The sequence below is a fragment of the Linepithema humile genome, chromosome 1 (genome assembly GCF_040581485.1).
Source record: "Linepithema humile isolate Giens D197 chromosome 1, Lhum_UNIL_v1.0, whole genome shotgun sequence".
Classification (NCBI taxonomy): Eukaryota; Metazoa; Arthropoda; class Insecta; order Hymenoptera; family Formicidae; genus Linepithema; species Linepithema humile.
Window position 1 is genome coordinate 3,632,054 of NC_090128.1, and position 18,462 is coordinate 3,650,515.

Consider the following 18,462-nt stretch of genomic DNA (forward strand, 5'->3'; position numbering starts at 1 on the left):
GTCAATGACGTCGCGACGTAGTGTCGGTTTCTGAAAATTGACGTTTCCGCCACTGCGAGCGGGAAGAAAGGAAGAGGAAGATAGAAGAAAACAGCGGAGGGGAGCCAATGAAATGCGCGGGTCAGAGGGAGAAGAGGGTAAATGGGCCGCGCGAGTATATAGATAGATGCGTTAAAGTCTATTCAGGATCTGGGACGAGTCCCTGACATTCATAAACAATCACTTACGGTTTCTCAACAATATCGAATAAAAAAGAGAAGGGAAAAAATGCCCTGCCAAAGAATGAAAATATAACATTAAATGCGTGTATCGTGAATACGTCGCGAACAGAACGATTTAATTAGGGACGTATTCTGCTCCAATTATTGACCATATTAATGAACGCAACAGTACAACGGCACAAATAATTAACAATGAGTCGGCGAGAGTGAGAGGAGAGAATATAAAATGGCGCGCGTGAAAGGAGGGAGAGAGAGAGAGAGAGAGAGAAAGAGAGAAGGAACGACTGCTCCCTGTGGGAAGGGTGCTTTCGACCCAGTTTCACCCTCGCAAGGTGGTGGCAATCGATACTGCGCCTAAGGGCTGCATGAAACGCGATCGCAGTGCTGCTGCCGTGCCAAAAGCGAAAATTGGGACTCGCGCGTGTTACATGGCGTGACCTGGAAATACACAATTCATTCTGATATTTCGATATTCATTATTGGCGCATTATTGACGATTATACATTAAGTCATTGAAATTTGTCATTCGGCACGTCAACAATTAAATTTTTCGCTATATAAAATAAATACGGTAGCTGTGTTGTGTCTCTAGTAACTGTCGCTTTTAGAGCATCGCAAAATGTGCTCGCGGCGATGCGCAAAACAATTTCGTCGGGCTTCATGCGAGCATGTGATAAGCGAGCGTCGTGAAATCTAACCGCCCGCATTTACAACGCTTTTATCTGCCACGTAACCGACGTGTAACAAATAACGGCTATCGAGACCTCGGTGGCTGATAGCGCTGCCGGTGGGCGGATATGCTGATCGGCCGCAATGAAGGAATGTTATGCGACCAAATTATTCAATATACGCGGTGCCTAGTTATTCACGCATTACAACTGTTGACAAAAAGTCTAAAATTAGATCTAAAAATTTAGATTACTTCCAAGAAGCTTTGTTGCCTTTGGCTACAGACAAAAAACGGACATATCCAAAAAATGTTCATCCACAGCTACGAATGACGTGTTGCAATATCGCCATCTAGTATTTTTTGTGAGCTAAAAGATAATTAAAGAGTACTGAATTACCAACTTGATAATAAATCTTTTTATCAGCTAATGGTTATTCATGTGTCTCTTTTATCATCAATCAACGAATGTATTTATTAGCCACAGCAAATGGACTCCCTATCGCGTCGAGAAAAATTTATAGCAATACCGTAGAAAATCCTGAATAAAATAAAATTTTATGTCCTAAATAAAATCTTGAATGCGACAAGGCATCCGTAGCCGTAAAATAAACATGAGAAAGTATGAATTTTACGGCAACAAACTTGATGGGTGTAATTTGTAACCCATATTTATTTAATTATATTAAATACATCGATGATTATATCTAAATCTGGAGCATATTGAAAATATAATACAGTTACTTGAGCGATTATTATACTAAGCACGCATGCAATTGTCCTCTAGTACTCGCTGCTTTTTGAGGTGCGACCCTGTCGACTACCAGTCTCATCACGCTATACGATGTAAATCGACCTAAATGTTTCAAATCACAGGATGCCGATAACACATCATGAGAGATCATTTCGTTCATTGTCTTTATTCTCTAGACATACAATCAGTTCGCTACAATCCAATATCTTCCGCTACCTCACACACTTTTTGTTGGTACCACAAATCGCGCAAATCTGCTATCGGACTAACGTCAATAATTAACAATTATTATTAATATTTACACATATATTATCATTAGTCGCTCGATATAATACAACCGCTTATACGTTGTCCGTGGCCGCTTATAAGTAACACTTCGCTCTTCGGATGCTCGTAGAATCTCGATGCTAAAATTGGAACACTTGATTTCTTAGATTCTTGATTTCTTAGGTCCATTTTTTTTGGTATTCTCTCGAAGCTCTTGAGTTTTAAGCTCGAAGATTTTTATGATTCTCGGATCTTTAGCATCTTATAATTACTACAATAGGTAGATTTTTTGTATCTTCTTGAATTCATTGAAGATATTTAAACTCAGATTTTTGAAATTTTATACGATAAAATTAGTGGATCTCTAGCACCTGAACTTTCAAGTTCTGAATTTATTGGAATTCTACTGACGAGGTTTTACAGATCCTTTGTACATTCCGCACAATCTCCCTATTTTAAAATATTCAAGATTTTTGTTCAGTAGATCTCTGAACTTTCGAATGTTGGGATCGTCAATTTCAAAGATCGAAGACTGCGGCCTTTTATTCGTATCGCACAATGATGAAAAATAAACAATAAAACATAAGGAACTTGATTAGTTCTAATCTGTGTTAAGTGTCTTGCACTTTTCAACAAATCACGTGCGCAAAATATCTGTATTAAGAGTCGCCTATAAAAAGCGAGGATTAATATCTCGATGTCTTTGCACTCGTCAAATCGATGTGAGGAGCGCAAATAAAATGTACAGTGGATTCTCGATTGCACGATTTACAAGACTGAAATTCTTAATAAAATTATAATTTTTTTCAAAAAAAATTCTTAAATATATTTTACAATTTTACAATTTTTTCGTGTAATCTTCAATTACATAATTTTTTATCATTTTTAGAGCTTAAGAGAGATCGTCAGAACTTCAAATTCTTTTTCCATCTGTCGTGCATTCGATAAATCCACTGTCAACATTTCATTTCGATATCGATATTATATTTTGCAGAAAAGCAAATCATTTGTAAAAGATAAATTAAAAGTATTATTTTTCTCCACAGATAATCAATATTATCCCTCTATTACTAAGTGTTTTTATCGTTTCTCTAAATTTTGTACATTTGCGAAGAAACTCGTTTCTCCGTGCTTTTGTCAGCTTTCCACAAAATGAGATCCAATTGCTCTTCGATCAAACACGTAAATATCACATTGAAAAAAAATCATAAATAGAGGCAACAGATGAGAACAGAGCGCGAGTATCATGCGGAATCTTGTATATGTATATATTAATGTCTACTGTCTATTCTAAGCTTTCGTGAATTTATCGTAGAAAAACAATAGCCAGCAGGGAGACGAAATTTACGCGAGACCTCATTAGGGTGTAGATATATTAACCATGGTTGTAAATGCTAAAATTTCTGAGAAAGAGAAATGGTTAAATCGCGGAGTCAAAGCTGAGTAAATGACGGTGAAACGTGTCATGAAATATTTTAAGACATACTCGACGACTTCTGGCTGTCGTTCTTATCGACAGCCGATACGTGATCAGGATTTTCTCCGCGTCCGAAACGCTCCCACATCTTCGTATACAGCATCTCCATACCCAGTGCATACAACTTGCAACAAAACAGCGGGCTCTCGGAACGGGCTTTCCAAACCTTTGCCCTTGTTGCTTTCAAGCTGGTAAACAAAACATTTCAAATTTATCATGCTGTTCGTGCAATGTAAAACATTACGTTTTATTTGCAGAAGACTCTGCAAACTTTACAGTATCAAAGTACTCACTATTCTCTGTCAGTGCCAAGCCTGACGGCGATATCTTGATACTCTTGTCGCGTTCGCGCGACTAATTCTGGGCAGCCGAGAGTATTCAATTGACTAGCGGCGACGCGAGAGGCTAGAGTTTCGCCTGGCAGCGTCACCACTGGCGTTCCAGTCCATAACACGTCCATACTGGTCGTGTGTCCGTTGCAGAGCGGTGTGTCTAGGCATACATCAGCCAATTGACCTCGTCTTACGTGCTCTTCTTTGGCGGCAACATTACTAAACAAGATTCTGCCAGGTGTCAGACCCAATTGCTGCGCCGTCGCTTGAAGATTGGGCTCGCCAACCGCCGGGAAACGTAACAACCACAGCACCGCGTTTGGCACGTGTTTCAAGATCTGAAATCGAATAGTGGGATATTTAAGAATACTTAACGAAAGCTAGATTCCGGCGAAGTCGACCGATCACCACTTACGTGCGCCCACATGTGTAGAGTGAGTGGATCGATCTTGTATAACTGATTAAAGTTGCAGTAGACAACGGCATCCTCCGGTAAGCCGTACTGCTGCCTGGTTGTGATCACAATGTTCTGAGGCACCTCTTCGCCCGTAGCGGTCTTATTGTTCACCTGTGTGGTGGCCATGCCGTTCTGCACGACGACACCGTTCACGGACATCTGACACTGCCCGGAGGCGATCATCGTCTCGATCGGAGTGGTGGTCGGCAACTCGGCGATCTTGAGCGAAATCTCAACGGGCTGTTTTTTATCCGGCACAATAACCTCGCGAATCTCCTTTATTAAAGTATTCTCGATCATCGGCGAAAGATCCGTGGCATTGATCACCGCCACGTTGTCCGCTACCTTGCCCTTGTGATTCGACTTGTCCGCCAAGATTAAGCGTTCTTTCAGATGAGGGAACATTTGCCTGAGAAAGAAATGCATTTTGTCAAGCTTTTGTGAATTGATATTTTTCAGCAATACGATTGCATAATGCTTTTGTACATATTTAAGATTTCCTATTAAATTAAAGTAAAATATTTCTTGTTTTCTCCCGTCTTAAGTTTTAATCAAATGAATTTACGTACTTGTGATCGCCGATGAAGTAAGTGTGCGGCATGTAGGCGAGTTTCTCGCTATATTGACTAGCAAGCTCTAGCGGCGAAGTAACCTCGTCTGTGATAAGATAATCCATGAAACTCGCGCCGGAAGTACCTGGATAGCCCAGCCACATGACCTGTATCGGCGCCGGTCGCAGCGCGAAGATCTCATTTCGGGCGCCTTTCGTGTAGCCGTTCATGTTCACCAGAATGTGAATGCCGTCGGCGTTGATGCGATCGGCAGCCTTTCCGTTGCACGGAATCTGCGACAAATCGACGAAGTGCTCGGACTCTCGCGCAATCTTCGCGCGGAAAGTCGTGCCGTCGTCCGCACTGAGTGCGTAACAGAAGATCTCGACCTTTTCACGGTCGTGCAAACCGGGGATCGATTGCATCAGATGACTGGTCGGATGGTTACCAAAGTCTGACGAAACGTATCCAATCCTCAAGCGTGCGGTGACCGCACGCGGATATTTGTATGGTTGCTTGTGAAGAACGTGAATCTGCAACGAAATTCAATCGTCGTGTAAGTTTTCCATCTCAGTCGCCTTCTCATTGCTACAAGATTTATCGAATTGCATGAATAGACTTACCTTTTCGATGCAAAGATTAGCGTGCCTAGCAGCGATAGCCTTTCTGAACTCGTGAGACAAAGGATAAAGCATGGAATGATGAGGATGCACACTGGGAAGTCTGTTTTTGTCCAACTGCTCGGCTACGATAGACACCAGTTTCTTCATCCTAGCTTCATAATCGGTCCAATCGCACACTATTTGCAAACAATGTGCCAGATTGCAGTAAGCATCAGGGAAGTCTGGTTTCAACTTCAGCGCCGTTCGATAGGATTGAATTGCCTCAGGAATGTTGCCGGAATCTTTGTGTATCGATGCTAAATTTGAATGAGCGTCGGCAAAAGCCGGATTGATCTGAATAGCCCGTGTATAGCACTGTAGAGCGCCCTGTATGTCTTGCATCTCCTTCAAAGTGTTTCCCATGTTTGAATAGGCATCGGCAAACGTCGGCTGTATGCGAATCGCCTCCTTATAATGCATCAGTGCTTCATTCAGTTTGCCTTGCTGTTGCAGCACAGAAGCGAGATTGCTATGGGCCGCCGCGAATTCGGGAAATACTTCCAAAGCCTTGAGATACAAACGAGTCGCTTCCTCAATGTAGCCTTGTTCTCGTTTTATGTTGGCCTGAAAAAAAAAAAATTTTTTTTAAATACAGTTCGTTTGCGCGCACTCATTTCACATTTTAATGCCACGTTTTAAAATGCAATAATTACGTACCAAATTGTTAAGTGAATCGGCATGCGTGGGACAGAGCCGGAGGGCTGTGTTGTAACATTCCTCCGCTTCGGAAACTTGGCCCTTTTCCTTAAGAGCATTCGCAAGATTGCAATATGCATCTGGGAAATTTGGCTGAAGTTCAATGGCACGGCGATATGTATCGATTGCCAAATCAATGAGACTGCAATATCATATATAATTCCTTATTACTCTCATAAAAGAAAAAAAAGAAGCGCCTTGTCTCATCGCGTTCGCGTGCAGCCTGCCGTAAATTCTCACAGTAAATACGAAGTATAGGCTTACCCTTGCTCATAATAAACACACGCCAAATTCCCATGCACAACTGCATTGTTGGGGCTGAGATTTAACGCGCGAAGATAAGCAGCGACAGCTCTGTAACAATCAAGAATTGCAAAATGATCATTGATCTCTCTTTTTTTCTTCTCTTCGCGATAGAGAAAGATTTGGCTGCGAAAAGGTGAGGTATTAAACATGAAATTAATAACTATTCTTCTGTCTACAAAAAAAGAAATTAATTTTCAATTTCCACCGATTCGATGAGAACTGTGGAGATTAAGTTGCTAATACAACGCCCGCGGCTACAGAGACGAGTCTGATGAACCTTTTGACCAGGTGATGCCTGATCCAGGAGATGAATCCGGGGGCAGGTCGCGCGAGGGCCGACGCGCACAGCCTATCCTCTATCCGAACGCGAAGCCAGCACGCTTGGTATAGATCAACGTTCGACATATCAATGTCCGAGGGTGCCATCGTATAGATGATTATTTCTATCAGCCTCATCCGGGCTCCTCTTGGATCCGCGGATCGCCCAGAGTCCACGGATCCGAGTGCAAGGGAAGGATCCTCGACGGCGCGGCACGTTAGATGAGTGAGTCCTTGGAGGCGGGGGCGCGGGAAACCCCGGGCCTAAGGATCTTTGGAAGGAGGAACGCTTGGGAGCGCGGGCTCATGCGAGAGGCGTAGAAGCGAGGGTGTCTGAAAGCGTCGGACTCGCGGAGCTCCTGGATTCCACGAAGCACGGACCGTCGGATTCGCAGACTTGTCGGAAGTACGCGCGCCATTGCGGACAATACCTTTGGCTGATCCTTTTAAAACGCGGAACGTTACGTGCGCGAGGTCGAAGGCGGAATCCTTGGATGTCCTCTACGTGGATCCAGCGAGCGCTCTCTCGTCGCACGCGTTGAAACAGAAAGCGCACAAGCACGGATCCTTTAGGCGCGCGGATCCTCGAACACGCAGATCCATGGATGCACGTCCATTTATCTGACGTCTAAGGCGCGGGATAATCAGAGGAGCAGATTGCACAAGCGCGAAATACGCAGATCCTCGAATCCACGTGGATTCCAGGATTCATAGATGTCTAAGCCGGGAGTTGCTAACGCGGGAATTACACAAGCACGGATCCTTCGGCGCGCGGATCCTGGAAAGACGGATTAGCTCCGGCGGATGCTGACAGCTGGAGGAAGGTCGCTTAACTCACAAGCGAGCGCGAGCAAGATTCCCGTTTTCGGTGAAAGCTGTGAACGAGCACGCGTATCCTGCTACAACGGGGGGCGAAGGGCTCACCCGTGGGGGTGGAGCGGTTGCTGGGAATCGATAGTTGTCCTCGGATTCCTCCCACTTTGTGCGTAAAAGGATCTCCGCGAGCCCGAGCCGAAGATTTCAGAGGGTTTTATTATCAATCAACGGTTAGGCATTTCTTATAGGCATTTTGTCTTTGCTATATAATTACAGATATTCTTATATTATTACGAATCGATGAAAGAGACGATTAAAATGAGGGATGTGTAAAAGCCGAAATTACTTTTTAACGTTTTTCCGCTCCGATTGCTTGAATTCCCACGATAAAATATCAAATGCTTTTAATATACTCGAGAATTAGTGCTAGAATCCTCGAAGTAGATGGGCGGCCATGTGGGCGGTGCTGATATCGTGAGAAAGACGTCATAATTTCTTTTATTTCTTTGGCCATTCAGACGAATCTTGGCAGAGATCAATAGACTGGCAGGCGCCAGACGCGATTAAAGAGGACGAACGCGGAGATGAATACGTTACGTCGTATGGCGCGACATTACCGTCGAGGCCCCTCGAAACCGAGAATTTATGTACAAGGACAAGGCAATGGAAGAGCAATAATATGTAGATTTACGAATCTCGCGGAGAAATAAAAACGATATTAGACTAAGAGCTCCGGCGCCAAGTGTAAAAAAAAAGGTATAAAAATGTTCTACGGCCGAAGTTCGCTGTAAACTAATTAAAGTATCGATACCGATAATACGAAACACTTTGTGCACGACGTTCATGAATGCATCCTGCAAAGAACGGTGCATCGTCCGAATTGTCGTTCGAATGAGCAGAGAACGATGAACTTAAGAACGTTACATGAATATCGATTCTCGGTGCTTACTCGACAGCTCATGCGCTACGTACGGTTGTTTTTGTGTGCAACAACGTTGTGGAACGTGTGTGAGTTTGACGATCTTGCCGTTCAACACATCTCTTCTTTCAGTGGGCAACTTTACACAAATTTAGAAATATTGTATTTTTAAATTTGTTGCAATTTCCGATATTATATTATGTATAAAAGTTTACAGAATATATATTTATGACAAAAGAAAGCGCAATATTGATAAAAAGAACTTGTATGACTTTCGACCGCCCATTGATGATAACATCGATTACACATCAATGGAATAACTGAAGTCCTTTTGATCTCGCACAGACTTTAAAACCGACGACTATGAAGATTTTACGACGTCGATTGATCAACACTGTGCGTATATTATATAGTTCTTCGTACATCATTTTTCTAAATCTGTGTCACAATTGGAGAGCAATTAAGTTATAAAAAAATAGCAAATATATCTTGTGAGAAGTTATGAGATTCGAATTTTAAACTGAAAAATCTTTATATTGTGAATTTTAAGTATCAAATAGCCGTAATGTTCAAAATTACATCATGTAAGTGTAATAAAAAAATCGCTACCTCGTGCAAATAGATGAAAACTGAAATTCGCTATTAATTTGATCGCGTTCCTCAGCTATTTCGCATTACCGAAATTAATTGTCACACGTGACACCCGTCGCTTAAGATATAAGAAGGAAATTAACGAATCATCGATTCGCATGCAAACAAACCTGTCAAAGATCCTAGCTTCTTTCAACACATTCCCGAGGTTGATATACGCATCTAAGAAATTAGGATCCAAGGCGACTGCTTTCTCAAAATGATGAATGGCCAACCATATCTCGCCTTGAGCATTGAACACACAGCCGAGATTGCTCCAGGCGACCGCGAAGTCCGGTCGCGTCTCGATCGCTTTCAAATAGCAGGCCTAGAGAAACAGAATGCAGTTTACAGTAATTTCATTCGCGAACTCAAAGAGACGCGCGCCGCGCGCTATGCCCGACCTCCCATCGCCGCGCCGCAGCTTCATTCTCTCACCCTCGCTCTCTCACTCTCTCACTTTCTCTCGCTCTCTTTCGTACATTCTCCCTTTCTCTCTCTCTCTCTTGGTTTATCCCTTCATCATTGTTGTCGATGAAAAAATAATATGTTTTGCCACCCTGTCCTTTCTGTTTCCCTTCCTCGCACGTCCCCCCAAGCCCCATCTCCAAACGGTAGATGCTTTCCTTGTCTCTTTACGGTTACCTAAATCCCCCTGCGATTACTCGCAACTCCACTCGTAAGCTGGATTATTTTTCATCTTTTCAGATTTCAGGATTATAGATCATCTCCTTGAAAAATATATCGCTAGAATGCTAAAGTTTTTAAAACGTTCAACACAAATTATTTTTGACTTTGATGCCAATCTTTTCATGCATGCTAATTAAGTACTTTTTCAGTCAGTTTAATAATAAGCATATTTCGAGTCCTGAATCCTTTTCTGACGTCCTGTATAAATATGGTAATTTAAAACTAATATCACAAAAGAATAATAAACTTTACACCTGAAGCAGATCCGAGAAGACGACAGTGTCGTTAATTTAATCTAGATTTAAAGTATCAATCAGAGCTGAAATCAAAGCTTGGCGGAAAATCAAAAATCCATGGAAGATGTCTGCGAAAGCAAAGGTATGTGAAACCAAAAATCTGTGAAGATATATATATATATATATATATATAAATCCGCGCAATTTGCATATTAAAATTATACATCAATCACACTGAATTTTTGACTACAAAGTAACAAATAGATTTCCTGAAATAAAAAAAAAGTATCGAGAGCTAAAAAAGAAAACAATACAAGATATCCGGCGATCAGTTCTCTGCATATCGTTATTATCATCTCTCTATGATAATATTGGCAGTCCTTTCGTTACACGGGGATTCTTCCTTGGTTCTCTCAGTGTCGCCGATCTTAAGATAAGCCCTCTTCGCGCTCATCGAGGGCAAGAAAGAGGCAAGGAATGGAAACAGAGTGAACGAGGGTCGCCTCGTAATTGTGGTTAACAATGCGTTCTCAGATGGGAATCAGGGGGGGAGGTTTCGGGATGACAGGGTGTTCGAGGTGCGCGCTAGAGACGTCATCAGTGAGTAACGCACGACTTTCGATGCACGTGGAGTCCCCCGGAATGCGTCTAGCGGACTCGACTGCGCGTTGAACGTCGCGTCGCTGAAGTCGACTCAAACTTGTAGTCCGACTCTCGAGATTTACGCGAGAAATAATTTCGATTTCTTTCGGGCAGAAAAACAGTCAGAAGGGTTTGCGAACGGCAGAAGGATGACGACTCTAAGGACTCAGCATGGATTGTCATCGCGCGTGCCGAGAGGCGGGCTGCATTGATATTGAACAGAGTAATCCGTACCTAAACAATAAGTAAGAGGGCATTTACAGTTGACCGGTCTCTTGCAGGATGTGCGGTACCTGGAATTAAAGGAAAAAAATGGTGGAAAGGGAGTGAGAGAATTATTGACGATTCCATTGCATTCAACTGTGCGATATAACACAAATGAGTATCGTGCATTATAATTGTAATAGTGCGCTATTTGGAAAGAATTTAATATTGAATTATATAAAAAAATTATTTGATAAAAGTATTTCGATATTACTCAGCAAAAAAAATATAACATATTATTTATTATTAATGCAATATTTCAAAAACTGATGACAATATTTAAAGAATATATTTCTGAAAACTTATAAATTCATAAATCGCTCTTCGAAAATTGCTTTAGCGATAAGAATGATTACAGGAATAAGCGAAAATTATAGAACATTCTACATCATAAGAAACTATTTTGTTTTAAAATTTCTTCCAGCGAACTGATCTGCATAGAAATCTAGGTGTAGCCGTTGTATCGATCGTCCTTCGTAAAATCGCTTCGCAATACCTGGAAGGACAAGGGACTCTGCGATCCTTTTTGTCGACAGGACTCGAGAAAGGTATCGGAATTGTATTGGAAATCTTTTAGAGACCGGCCTTGGGAATTACTTTACCTGCAGTGTACCCTTCGGTAGGCTGACTCGGTAGGTACGGCTTGCAAGCTCTCATAATAAACTTAGACCGAGAGACAGTGTGTTACTGAATAACCAGATTCAGATTCACCCTTTGACGAAGGAACCTCCGCGGTAACCGACCAATCTCACATCGCTCCTGCACTTCCCCTCCTAGAGTTGAGTCATCCCATCCACAACAACAAGACAGCTGCGTTAATGTCTCTTCACTGATTAACTCTTCGCCTCAATCTTTGTCTTTTATCTTTTTATCATCTTTTTTTCTTTATTTTCTTTCTATATACGTGTATACACAAAAAAGTTTGGTAACACGCGTGCCGGCGAGCGACACGCTTCGCCGAGCTCGTCAGCCAGCTGCTCGTGTTTCACATCTCGAATTTCTCTCTCGCGATTCAATTGCGTTTCTCATTTCTTTTCTTCAACACTCTGTTACTCTTTGAGAGCAATACCAATACTCTAATTGGAAAAATAAAATCGCGCGGTCAACGGAATCTGCGTCATTTTATATTCACAGTAGACGGCTAAATGAGCTCGGCAAAAAACGGACGAGCGTACCAATCAGTTCTCAGGAATAGCGGGAAATGTAACGGGAAGCTTTCCTCGTTGCTATAATTTTCAGAACTAGGCGAAAGCGCATCCATAAATCGTGTCTATTAATAATGCGCGATGTACGCGGAGGCGTTTGTCGCCAGAAACAGCCGGAAACTGGACGGAAAGTGCATGTGGCATGTTACAGATGCGCTCTCACCGATTTTCGCCGCGCCGCGCTGCCAAAGTAGACCACTTGACCGATCAATAATCGATCATTGATTCAGGAAGCAATTAGTAAGTGTCATAAATCCCGTTGCTTAAATAATTTCATCTAACAACTTGTTTTTCTTTCCTACTTTTCGATTTTATCAACTTGCGTATAAATTTTATTAATTGTACTTAGAGATAGTATATTAAAGGCAATATATTAGTTCTTACATAATTCTGAAATCTTCGATCTTTTCTTCCACGCATAAAATTAAAAACTGTCTCTAAAATATTATCTCTAATAAAACACTATCGCATTACTAATCAATATGATGTAATAGCTTGCGAAACAACTCTGATCAAGTGATCTCGCGCCAATGTCATCGTACACACTTTAGATTCTCTCCCTCTTTCTTTCTAACATCTTCTACGTCAACGAAAAGTGCTGAAAAAGCACGCACGTGGTGAATGCACGTGCGCAACGATTAACAACAGCAGATCGCACACTCCAAACAAGAGACAAGATCAGGCTCATTCGCTACACTTCGCGCGCTGCCAGGCCCATCGGCATCGAGAATTAATTTAAAATTGAGATTCACTCCACGGATGGGACTGGCAAGACAAAATTTCATGATTTGCGGCAACACAAATTTCTCCTAGAAAGAAGCAGAACGTTCTTTCTTCTCGATGTTGCTGCAAAACGCGCAATGCGGAAGGGTGCTTTGTCTTCAATTATTTCGTGACAATAACCCTAAACATTATAAAATATTTGCTTATTTTCGATTAGAAAAAATTCTTTTCAAATATAACAATAAATTAACTGCGCAAAAAAATCATCGGAAAAACCAAATTCATATTTTAATATACTGGATCGAGTTTTAACTTATTTCCGACATTACATTTCTTTTGCACAAAGAAAAATCAGGTTTTCCAAAATATCCGGATTGAAACGCGTCTGTCAAAAACTGTTATATTGTTTAGGGTTACAACCGTCGCTTGATGTTGCTCCGAAGATTAAAATTTTGCTGGCAACATGAAACGCGATTCTTCAGGATAAAGGAACGCGCGCAATTCTCGATCCGCCGTCGAGAGTTCGCGATTGCATTTCCACATTTCGTAACAATTATGTAACAATATTCAAAAACCTTTGGATGATTCTACAAAGTCACCTCGACGACGGGGAATTGCGCGCCGCGCTTGCAAGTTGCTTAGCAAAGAGTGAAAGCTTCTCATCGCAAAAACGCGAACAGATTCCGCTCGGCCCGCTTATTTCACGGAGAACTGCGTGCTGTAGCTCGTGCACATACGTGCGATGCATTTGTACCCCGTCAAAAGACGTCAACAAAGATCCGAGGATGACGGAACATTTCCTAATTAGCGAGACGTAATTAATTAGAGTGAATTTCTCTGTTCTCCTTGATCTAGAGAGAAAACGCCCGAAAAATTTAATTATTGTCAATTTCCGTCGTTTCCGGGATTTAGGAAAGGGAAGGCTGATATAACTTTCGAGATAGGAGGGATACTTTTTGAAAATTTAGGCTTCTGTATGGAGCAATCTCTTAGCTCAAGGAGTATAACGCGCTGTTTCTAACTCGGTTCCGTCGCCTGCAGCTTGATCGAAGTAAAAATGCTCGCGAACATGTGCGTAACACGTTGGATTAGTTTATAGTTAATAAAAACAATTCTAAAACATACCTTGGCTTCGTCAAGTCTTGCTAATGCTTTCAAAAGATTACCAAGATCGCTCCGCACACAATAAAGGTCCTGAAACAAGCAAAATATGTAAATTGCTTCCGCACAGCTGACAAAATAAAAGATTTGATATAACGAAACATCGATTCAATGAAAAAAAAAATTCGTTAATATTTTCAATTCATAACGTAGTAATATTTTGCTGTATAAAAAACATAATTTGACTTAAAATCTTTTAAGCAAGATTTATTTTCTCTCTGCATTTTCAAGCCGTTTACTAAATCAAAGCTAATTTGCAATATGTTCGTAATGCCAATTTTCTCACGGGGTTGTATTGCAGCGCTGTGACATATGCTTGGACGGCTTGTTCCATATCACCGGCTGCTACGAGCGCCGCGGCCAAGTTGATGTAACCATCGATGAAGTCGGGCTTCAGTCTGACAGCATGACGATAATTTTCCAGGGCTTCCGGTAATTGTCCACGCTCTTTATACACATTTCCCAAATTACTGTACGCCTCTGCCAATAGCGGATTTTGTTTTATCGCTAAGCTGCTGTAATGCGCTGATCTGAAATGTGCAAAATTACATCTTTATTCCACATCCAGAAGAATATAATAATTTACAATATTTCCGCCAGTCTGCTTACCTATGCATTTAGCATATTCCACTTTTAATATATCTAATAAAAAAAAATAGATGTAATAAGAAGATACTCACTTCTCCAGTCTTCTACACTGGAAATGTATCGAAGAAAGTAGGAGAAGAACGCCTGTATTGTTTGTCTCTTGTCGCCATAACTGCATACAGTGCCTCTCGGCGTTCTCATAATCCCCTGCTTGATATTCTCTGTGGGCGAGTTCCAGTAACCCTAAAATAAGAAACAAAACAACGCGTGAGGTCACAAAGTTGACTCATATTGAATTCATAGTCGACAGAAGATATCTCTGTAGTTCGATTGCATTTGTATCTTTTATATATTTTGTTAAGTAGCATAAGCAGTTCATTAATGCAGAAAATATTTTCGTCGCTCATTAACGAGCAGATGGAAAAATCTTGTAACGCTGAAAATATGGATTTAGGATTTTGCACGGCTACAGGAGTGCATGCTTATTCGCCGAACGCGCGATAGTTGTAGGAATGATGTGCCATGACATTGCCGAGTGTGTAGAAAGGAAAGATATATACATGAAAAAAACCGTAAACGCTCCCCTTCCCTCCCGACTTCTCAAAATCAACGTCACTTAGGTACACCGAAAATAAATATATCCCACCATATATAAGCGCCAAATTATTGTAATAAAAATTCGGAATTAATTGCAAATGTGTACGAGTATTTCTAAACAAAAGACCGATCGACTGTGAACAAATCTCCAACTGTCACATCAATAGCCAATCGTTCTCACAGTCACGTTTCTCTTGGATAAAAAAAGGAGATATCCAAAAAATGGATGTACGAACAATAGTTATCCAAGGCCACGTTGATGGTCTGATTATCGGCAAGGCTAATCAGCTCCTTGCTCTGTGTGGTGTCCTGCGTGACAACCAGAAGATTCTGTCCGTTTTGCCAGTCGTTGTCCTCGTTGTTGTCCATGCTTGTGATCAGCGGCCCGTTCGTGCTTTTCAGCGCGCTGCCCTTCTTCTCCGCGACATGCACGCTCATTTTCGGGGCGAGAACGATCGCACGATGTTAAGACAAAAGGCCCCCTCGGGGCTTCCGATCTCAAAAACTTCCGCGCTTCGTCTGCTTCGACTCCCGGCGAAGATTCCAAATTAGTTTTTTGACCTGTCGGCTTCGACGCGAACCCAACTCCGTCCTCTGATAAAGTCGTTGCGCTCCGTTCCGAACCTTGCTACACGTACGCTCTGCTAAGCTCACCCTCCACTCCTCTACCGTTGCCTACCTCGGAGCGCAGGCAGCACGACGAACGAACCGATTGGTTGGTGCTGCAGCGACCTGACGCGATGCGCGTCAGAAAGGAGCGGAAAGAGAAGCAGGGGGCGAGGGTAGAAACTTCAGGAATGTATGTATCAGCACGGCCGCGAGGCGACGATTTTCTCCGTTCGCGTTAGAAATTTCTTTCTGGAGCAACATTAAATGCCATTCGAACATTGATACTTTAAACGTAGGATTTTTGTTTCAAGTTTATTAACTAGTTTTTTAAATTACCAATAAGAATATTTCTGGATTTTTCAATAATCGTGCTGCGCGAACACGCCTACCCGGAAGTGCGTTAATAATGCTTATTGTATGTTGCGTTTTTTCATCTCGTGCTTAGAGAAAAAAAATAATCCTTATTTTAAGCCAATTGCGTTTATTCTTTTATGTTATAACTGCTAAATTTACTGTGCGATTGATCTTATTGCCGCTACAACACTTTTATACGTTTCACAAATTATGTAAGTTTCAGAGATATAAATAGATAATAAGATCCTATTCAAATAACTATCAATAAACTGTATTTTCGCTGTAGAATTCGAATCTAAGATTTAGTTGTAAAGACATGCAATGTTAAAAATGAGAAAATCAATAAGAACAAGTTCTTCCTATTGATATCTTTTTAAATATACATCTGTGTAATGAATTAAACATTCTTCTAATTGAAATTACAACTAAAAAATTAATTTTAATTTTAATTGCAATCGTCTCGATATCACTTATTTAGAAATACAAGTTAAAATTTGTGCTGTGGCTCGCCAATTACTACACACGTCCTTGCCGAGAACCAAGCTCTAACGACGAAAGAGAAGGCTGGGCAGCGGGGAAAGAGAGGAAGGGAGATTCCCCTCCTGGTGCAGAAGGCAGATGGAATAGGTACCCAGTGGAATATTCCATTGTCGCGTTCAACGAAAAGGGAGGAAGCGGAGAGAAGAGGAATTCGTTATTGAGGGAGGGATGGCAAACCATGCACGGCGCCGGTGAATTTATAAAGAAAAAAAAAAAACCGAAAGAGAAAAATACTTTTGTGCCGAACACACGGTGTTCGTAACCGGTGTCCGGCCAAAATGAACCGCCGGTATTAAAGTATATATTTACCCTTTGTCTGCACCATAAAAGTAAAGTCAAAAGGACGAAATAGAAAAAAAATCCCATATATATAAGCATAGAAAAATATGACTTACAATTAATTGAATTTTAATGTATGATGATGACATAAATGGGGATTATTATTATTACAACGCTGAACATGATGCTAAATATGCAAAATGTGAATTCAAGATTCTACTTCACAATGTTATTAAGTTATTTTCTATTTCAAGAACAAAATGTGTTTGCCTTGATTCCAATAATTAAACATTATTTTACATGTAAAATTATCAGATGTTTTGTAATGGAAACTTCATCACAGTATCAGTTGAGAGACAAATTTATAATTTAATTTGCTTTATCTAATAATAAACAGAAAATATCAGAGTAATTTGATATGATTGTTTTATAAATTAAATTTGCTTTTCTTCTAGAAATAAATGTTGAGAGTGCTTGACCGTCGAGAAGCATTGGATGTCTTACATCTTTCCTTTTCCAACTGTTCCTACCTGAATTATCTTAGTAATTGCATGCAAAATGGCACAAATATACATATGATATGACCTCGCAGCTACATATATAGGTCTGTCTCTCTCAGCTGCACTTTCTTACACTATGTGCATTTAAAATAAAACAAATATATTCATAGCTTTGATAGAAAAAAAATGTACCAATTGTGGAAAAACGTAAAAAATGCTATACTGAGAATACAACATTCGCGATTTGGACATTGAAAATGCAAGAACGAGTGTAAGAGACAAATATAAGCGGAGCAGGTTAACAGGACGAAGATGCTTGCTCAAATTTCGCGAAACAGAAAGACGAGTATTAACGTACCAACAGTCGACAGTTGCTGGATCTCGTTCATTTTCAGTATCACGCTGGTTCCTGCTATCTGCTGATGGCCCTGCTGCTGTTGCTGTTGCTGCTGCGGTTGCTGTTGCGCCTGCATGACTGCGGCAGAAACAGAGACGAGCTGATGCGAGATGAATGCGACGGATCGCGAGTACTAAACTGACGCTCGCGATAATACGGAAAATCGTGTCCGAGATTCGACTCTTTTGAGAAAACTGCACAACAGGCCGATTTTCGACGCATACGTGAGCGCGATTCTCACGCGCGCGCCATCATGAATTCGTCGCGCGAGAGCGCCGGAAACTCGAGAGTCATGTTCGAACGTCTTCGGCGACCGATCGACAATGATGACAAAGATGAATAGAGCGTGCGCGAAAGAGAGAGGGAATATTCAATTCATGATCTTTGAGGTTAGCTTGTCGGAAGGAAAGTATCTTACAAGTACCTTACAATCTGGCTCAGGAAGAATGATCGTCTAATGCATTCAGTAACTTACGGATGTCTTCAGTATTTTCGGATAGCAAGAAATCGCGAAGGTCGCCAAGCTGTAGAACCAATCGATAATCCGTTCTTTACAGATGCACCTCCTGCATTTCTTCTCTCTCCTCTTTTTCTGTCTAATGCT

General features: G+C 41.3%; 1 protein-coding gene and 1 long non-coding RNA gene across 4 annotated transcripts; one reads left to right on the forward strand and one right to left on the reverse strand.

The window, feature by feature from the left end:
- Positions 1-1,543: 1,543 nt before the first annotated feature.
- On the reverse strand, positions 1,544-18,462 carry sxc (O-linked N-acetylglucosamine (GlcNAc) transferase sxc). 3 transcript variants are annotated; one of them, XM_067346975.1, is made up of 13 exons: positions 18,334-18,462; positions 17,820-17,936; positions 14,675-14,825; positions 14,281-14,524; positions 13,959-14,027; positions 9,205-9,401; positions 6,349-6,438; positions 6,046-6,226; positions 5,350-5,952; positions 4,745-5,259; positions 4,134-4,584; positions 3,680-4,056; positions 1,544-3,574 (listed from the first exon to the last, which is right to left on the reverse strand). In XM_067346975.1, exons 2-13 carry the CDS (start codon positions 17,932-17,934, stop codon positions 3,385-3,387), a joined length of 3,183 nt encoding a protein of 1,060 aa, XP_067203076.1. In that variant the 5' UTR covers positions 17,935-17,936; positions 18,334-18,462; the 3' UTR covers positions 1,544-3,384. The 3 variants fall into 3 exon arrangements, with proteins under 3 accessions (XP_067203076.1, XP_012226398.1, XP_012226397.1); XM_012370975.2 differs by lacking the exon at positions 18,334-18,462 and having other exon boundaries at positions 17,820-18,132; XM_012370974.2 differs by lacking the exons at positions 17,820-17,936; positions 18,334-18,462 and adding an exon at positions 15,416-15,766.
- LOC136996966 (uncharacterized) lies at positions 15,901-16,932 on the forward strand. Its single transcript, XR_010887794.1, has 2 exons — positions 15,901-15,978; positions 16,621-16,932. It is a non-coding gene; the product is annotated as an uncharacterized lncRNA (long non-coding RNA).

What these genes read in the sequence shown, in the direction of transcription:
- sxc (XM_012370974.2), bottom strand. Translation starts at nt 15,617, where the DNA reads ATGAGCGTGCATGTCGCGGAGAAGAAGGGCAGCGCGCTGAAAAGCACG. An exon ending in CAGTGTAGAAGACTGGAGAA is followed by an intron (nt 14,525 to 14,674) that starts GTGAGTATCTTC and finishes TGCACATTTCAG; the next exon opens with ATCAGCGCATTACAGCAGCT. An exon ending in TACTTCATCGGCGATCACAA is followed by an intron (nt 4,585 to 4,744) that starts GTACGTAAATTC and finishes TTTCTTTCTCAG; the next exon opens with GCAAATGTTCCCTCATCTGA.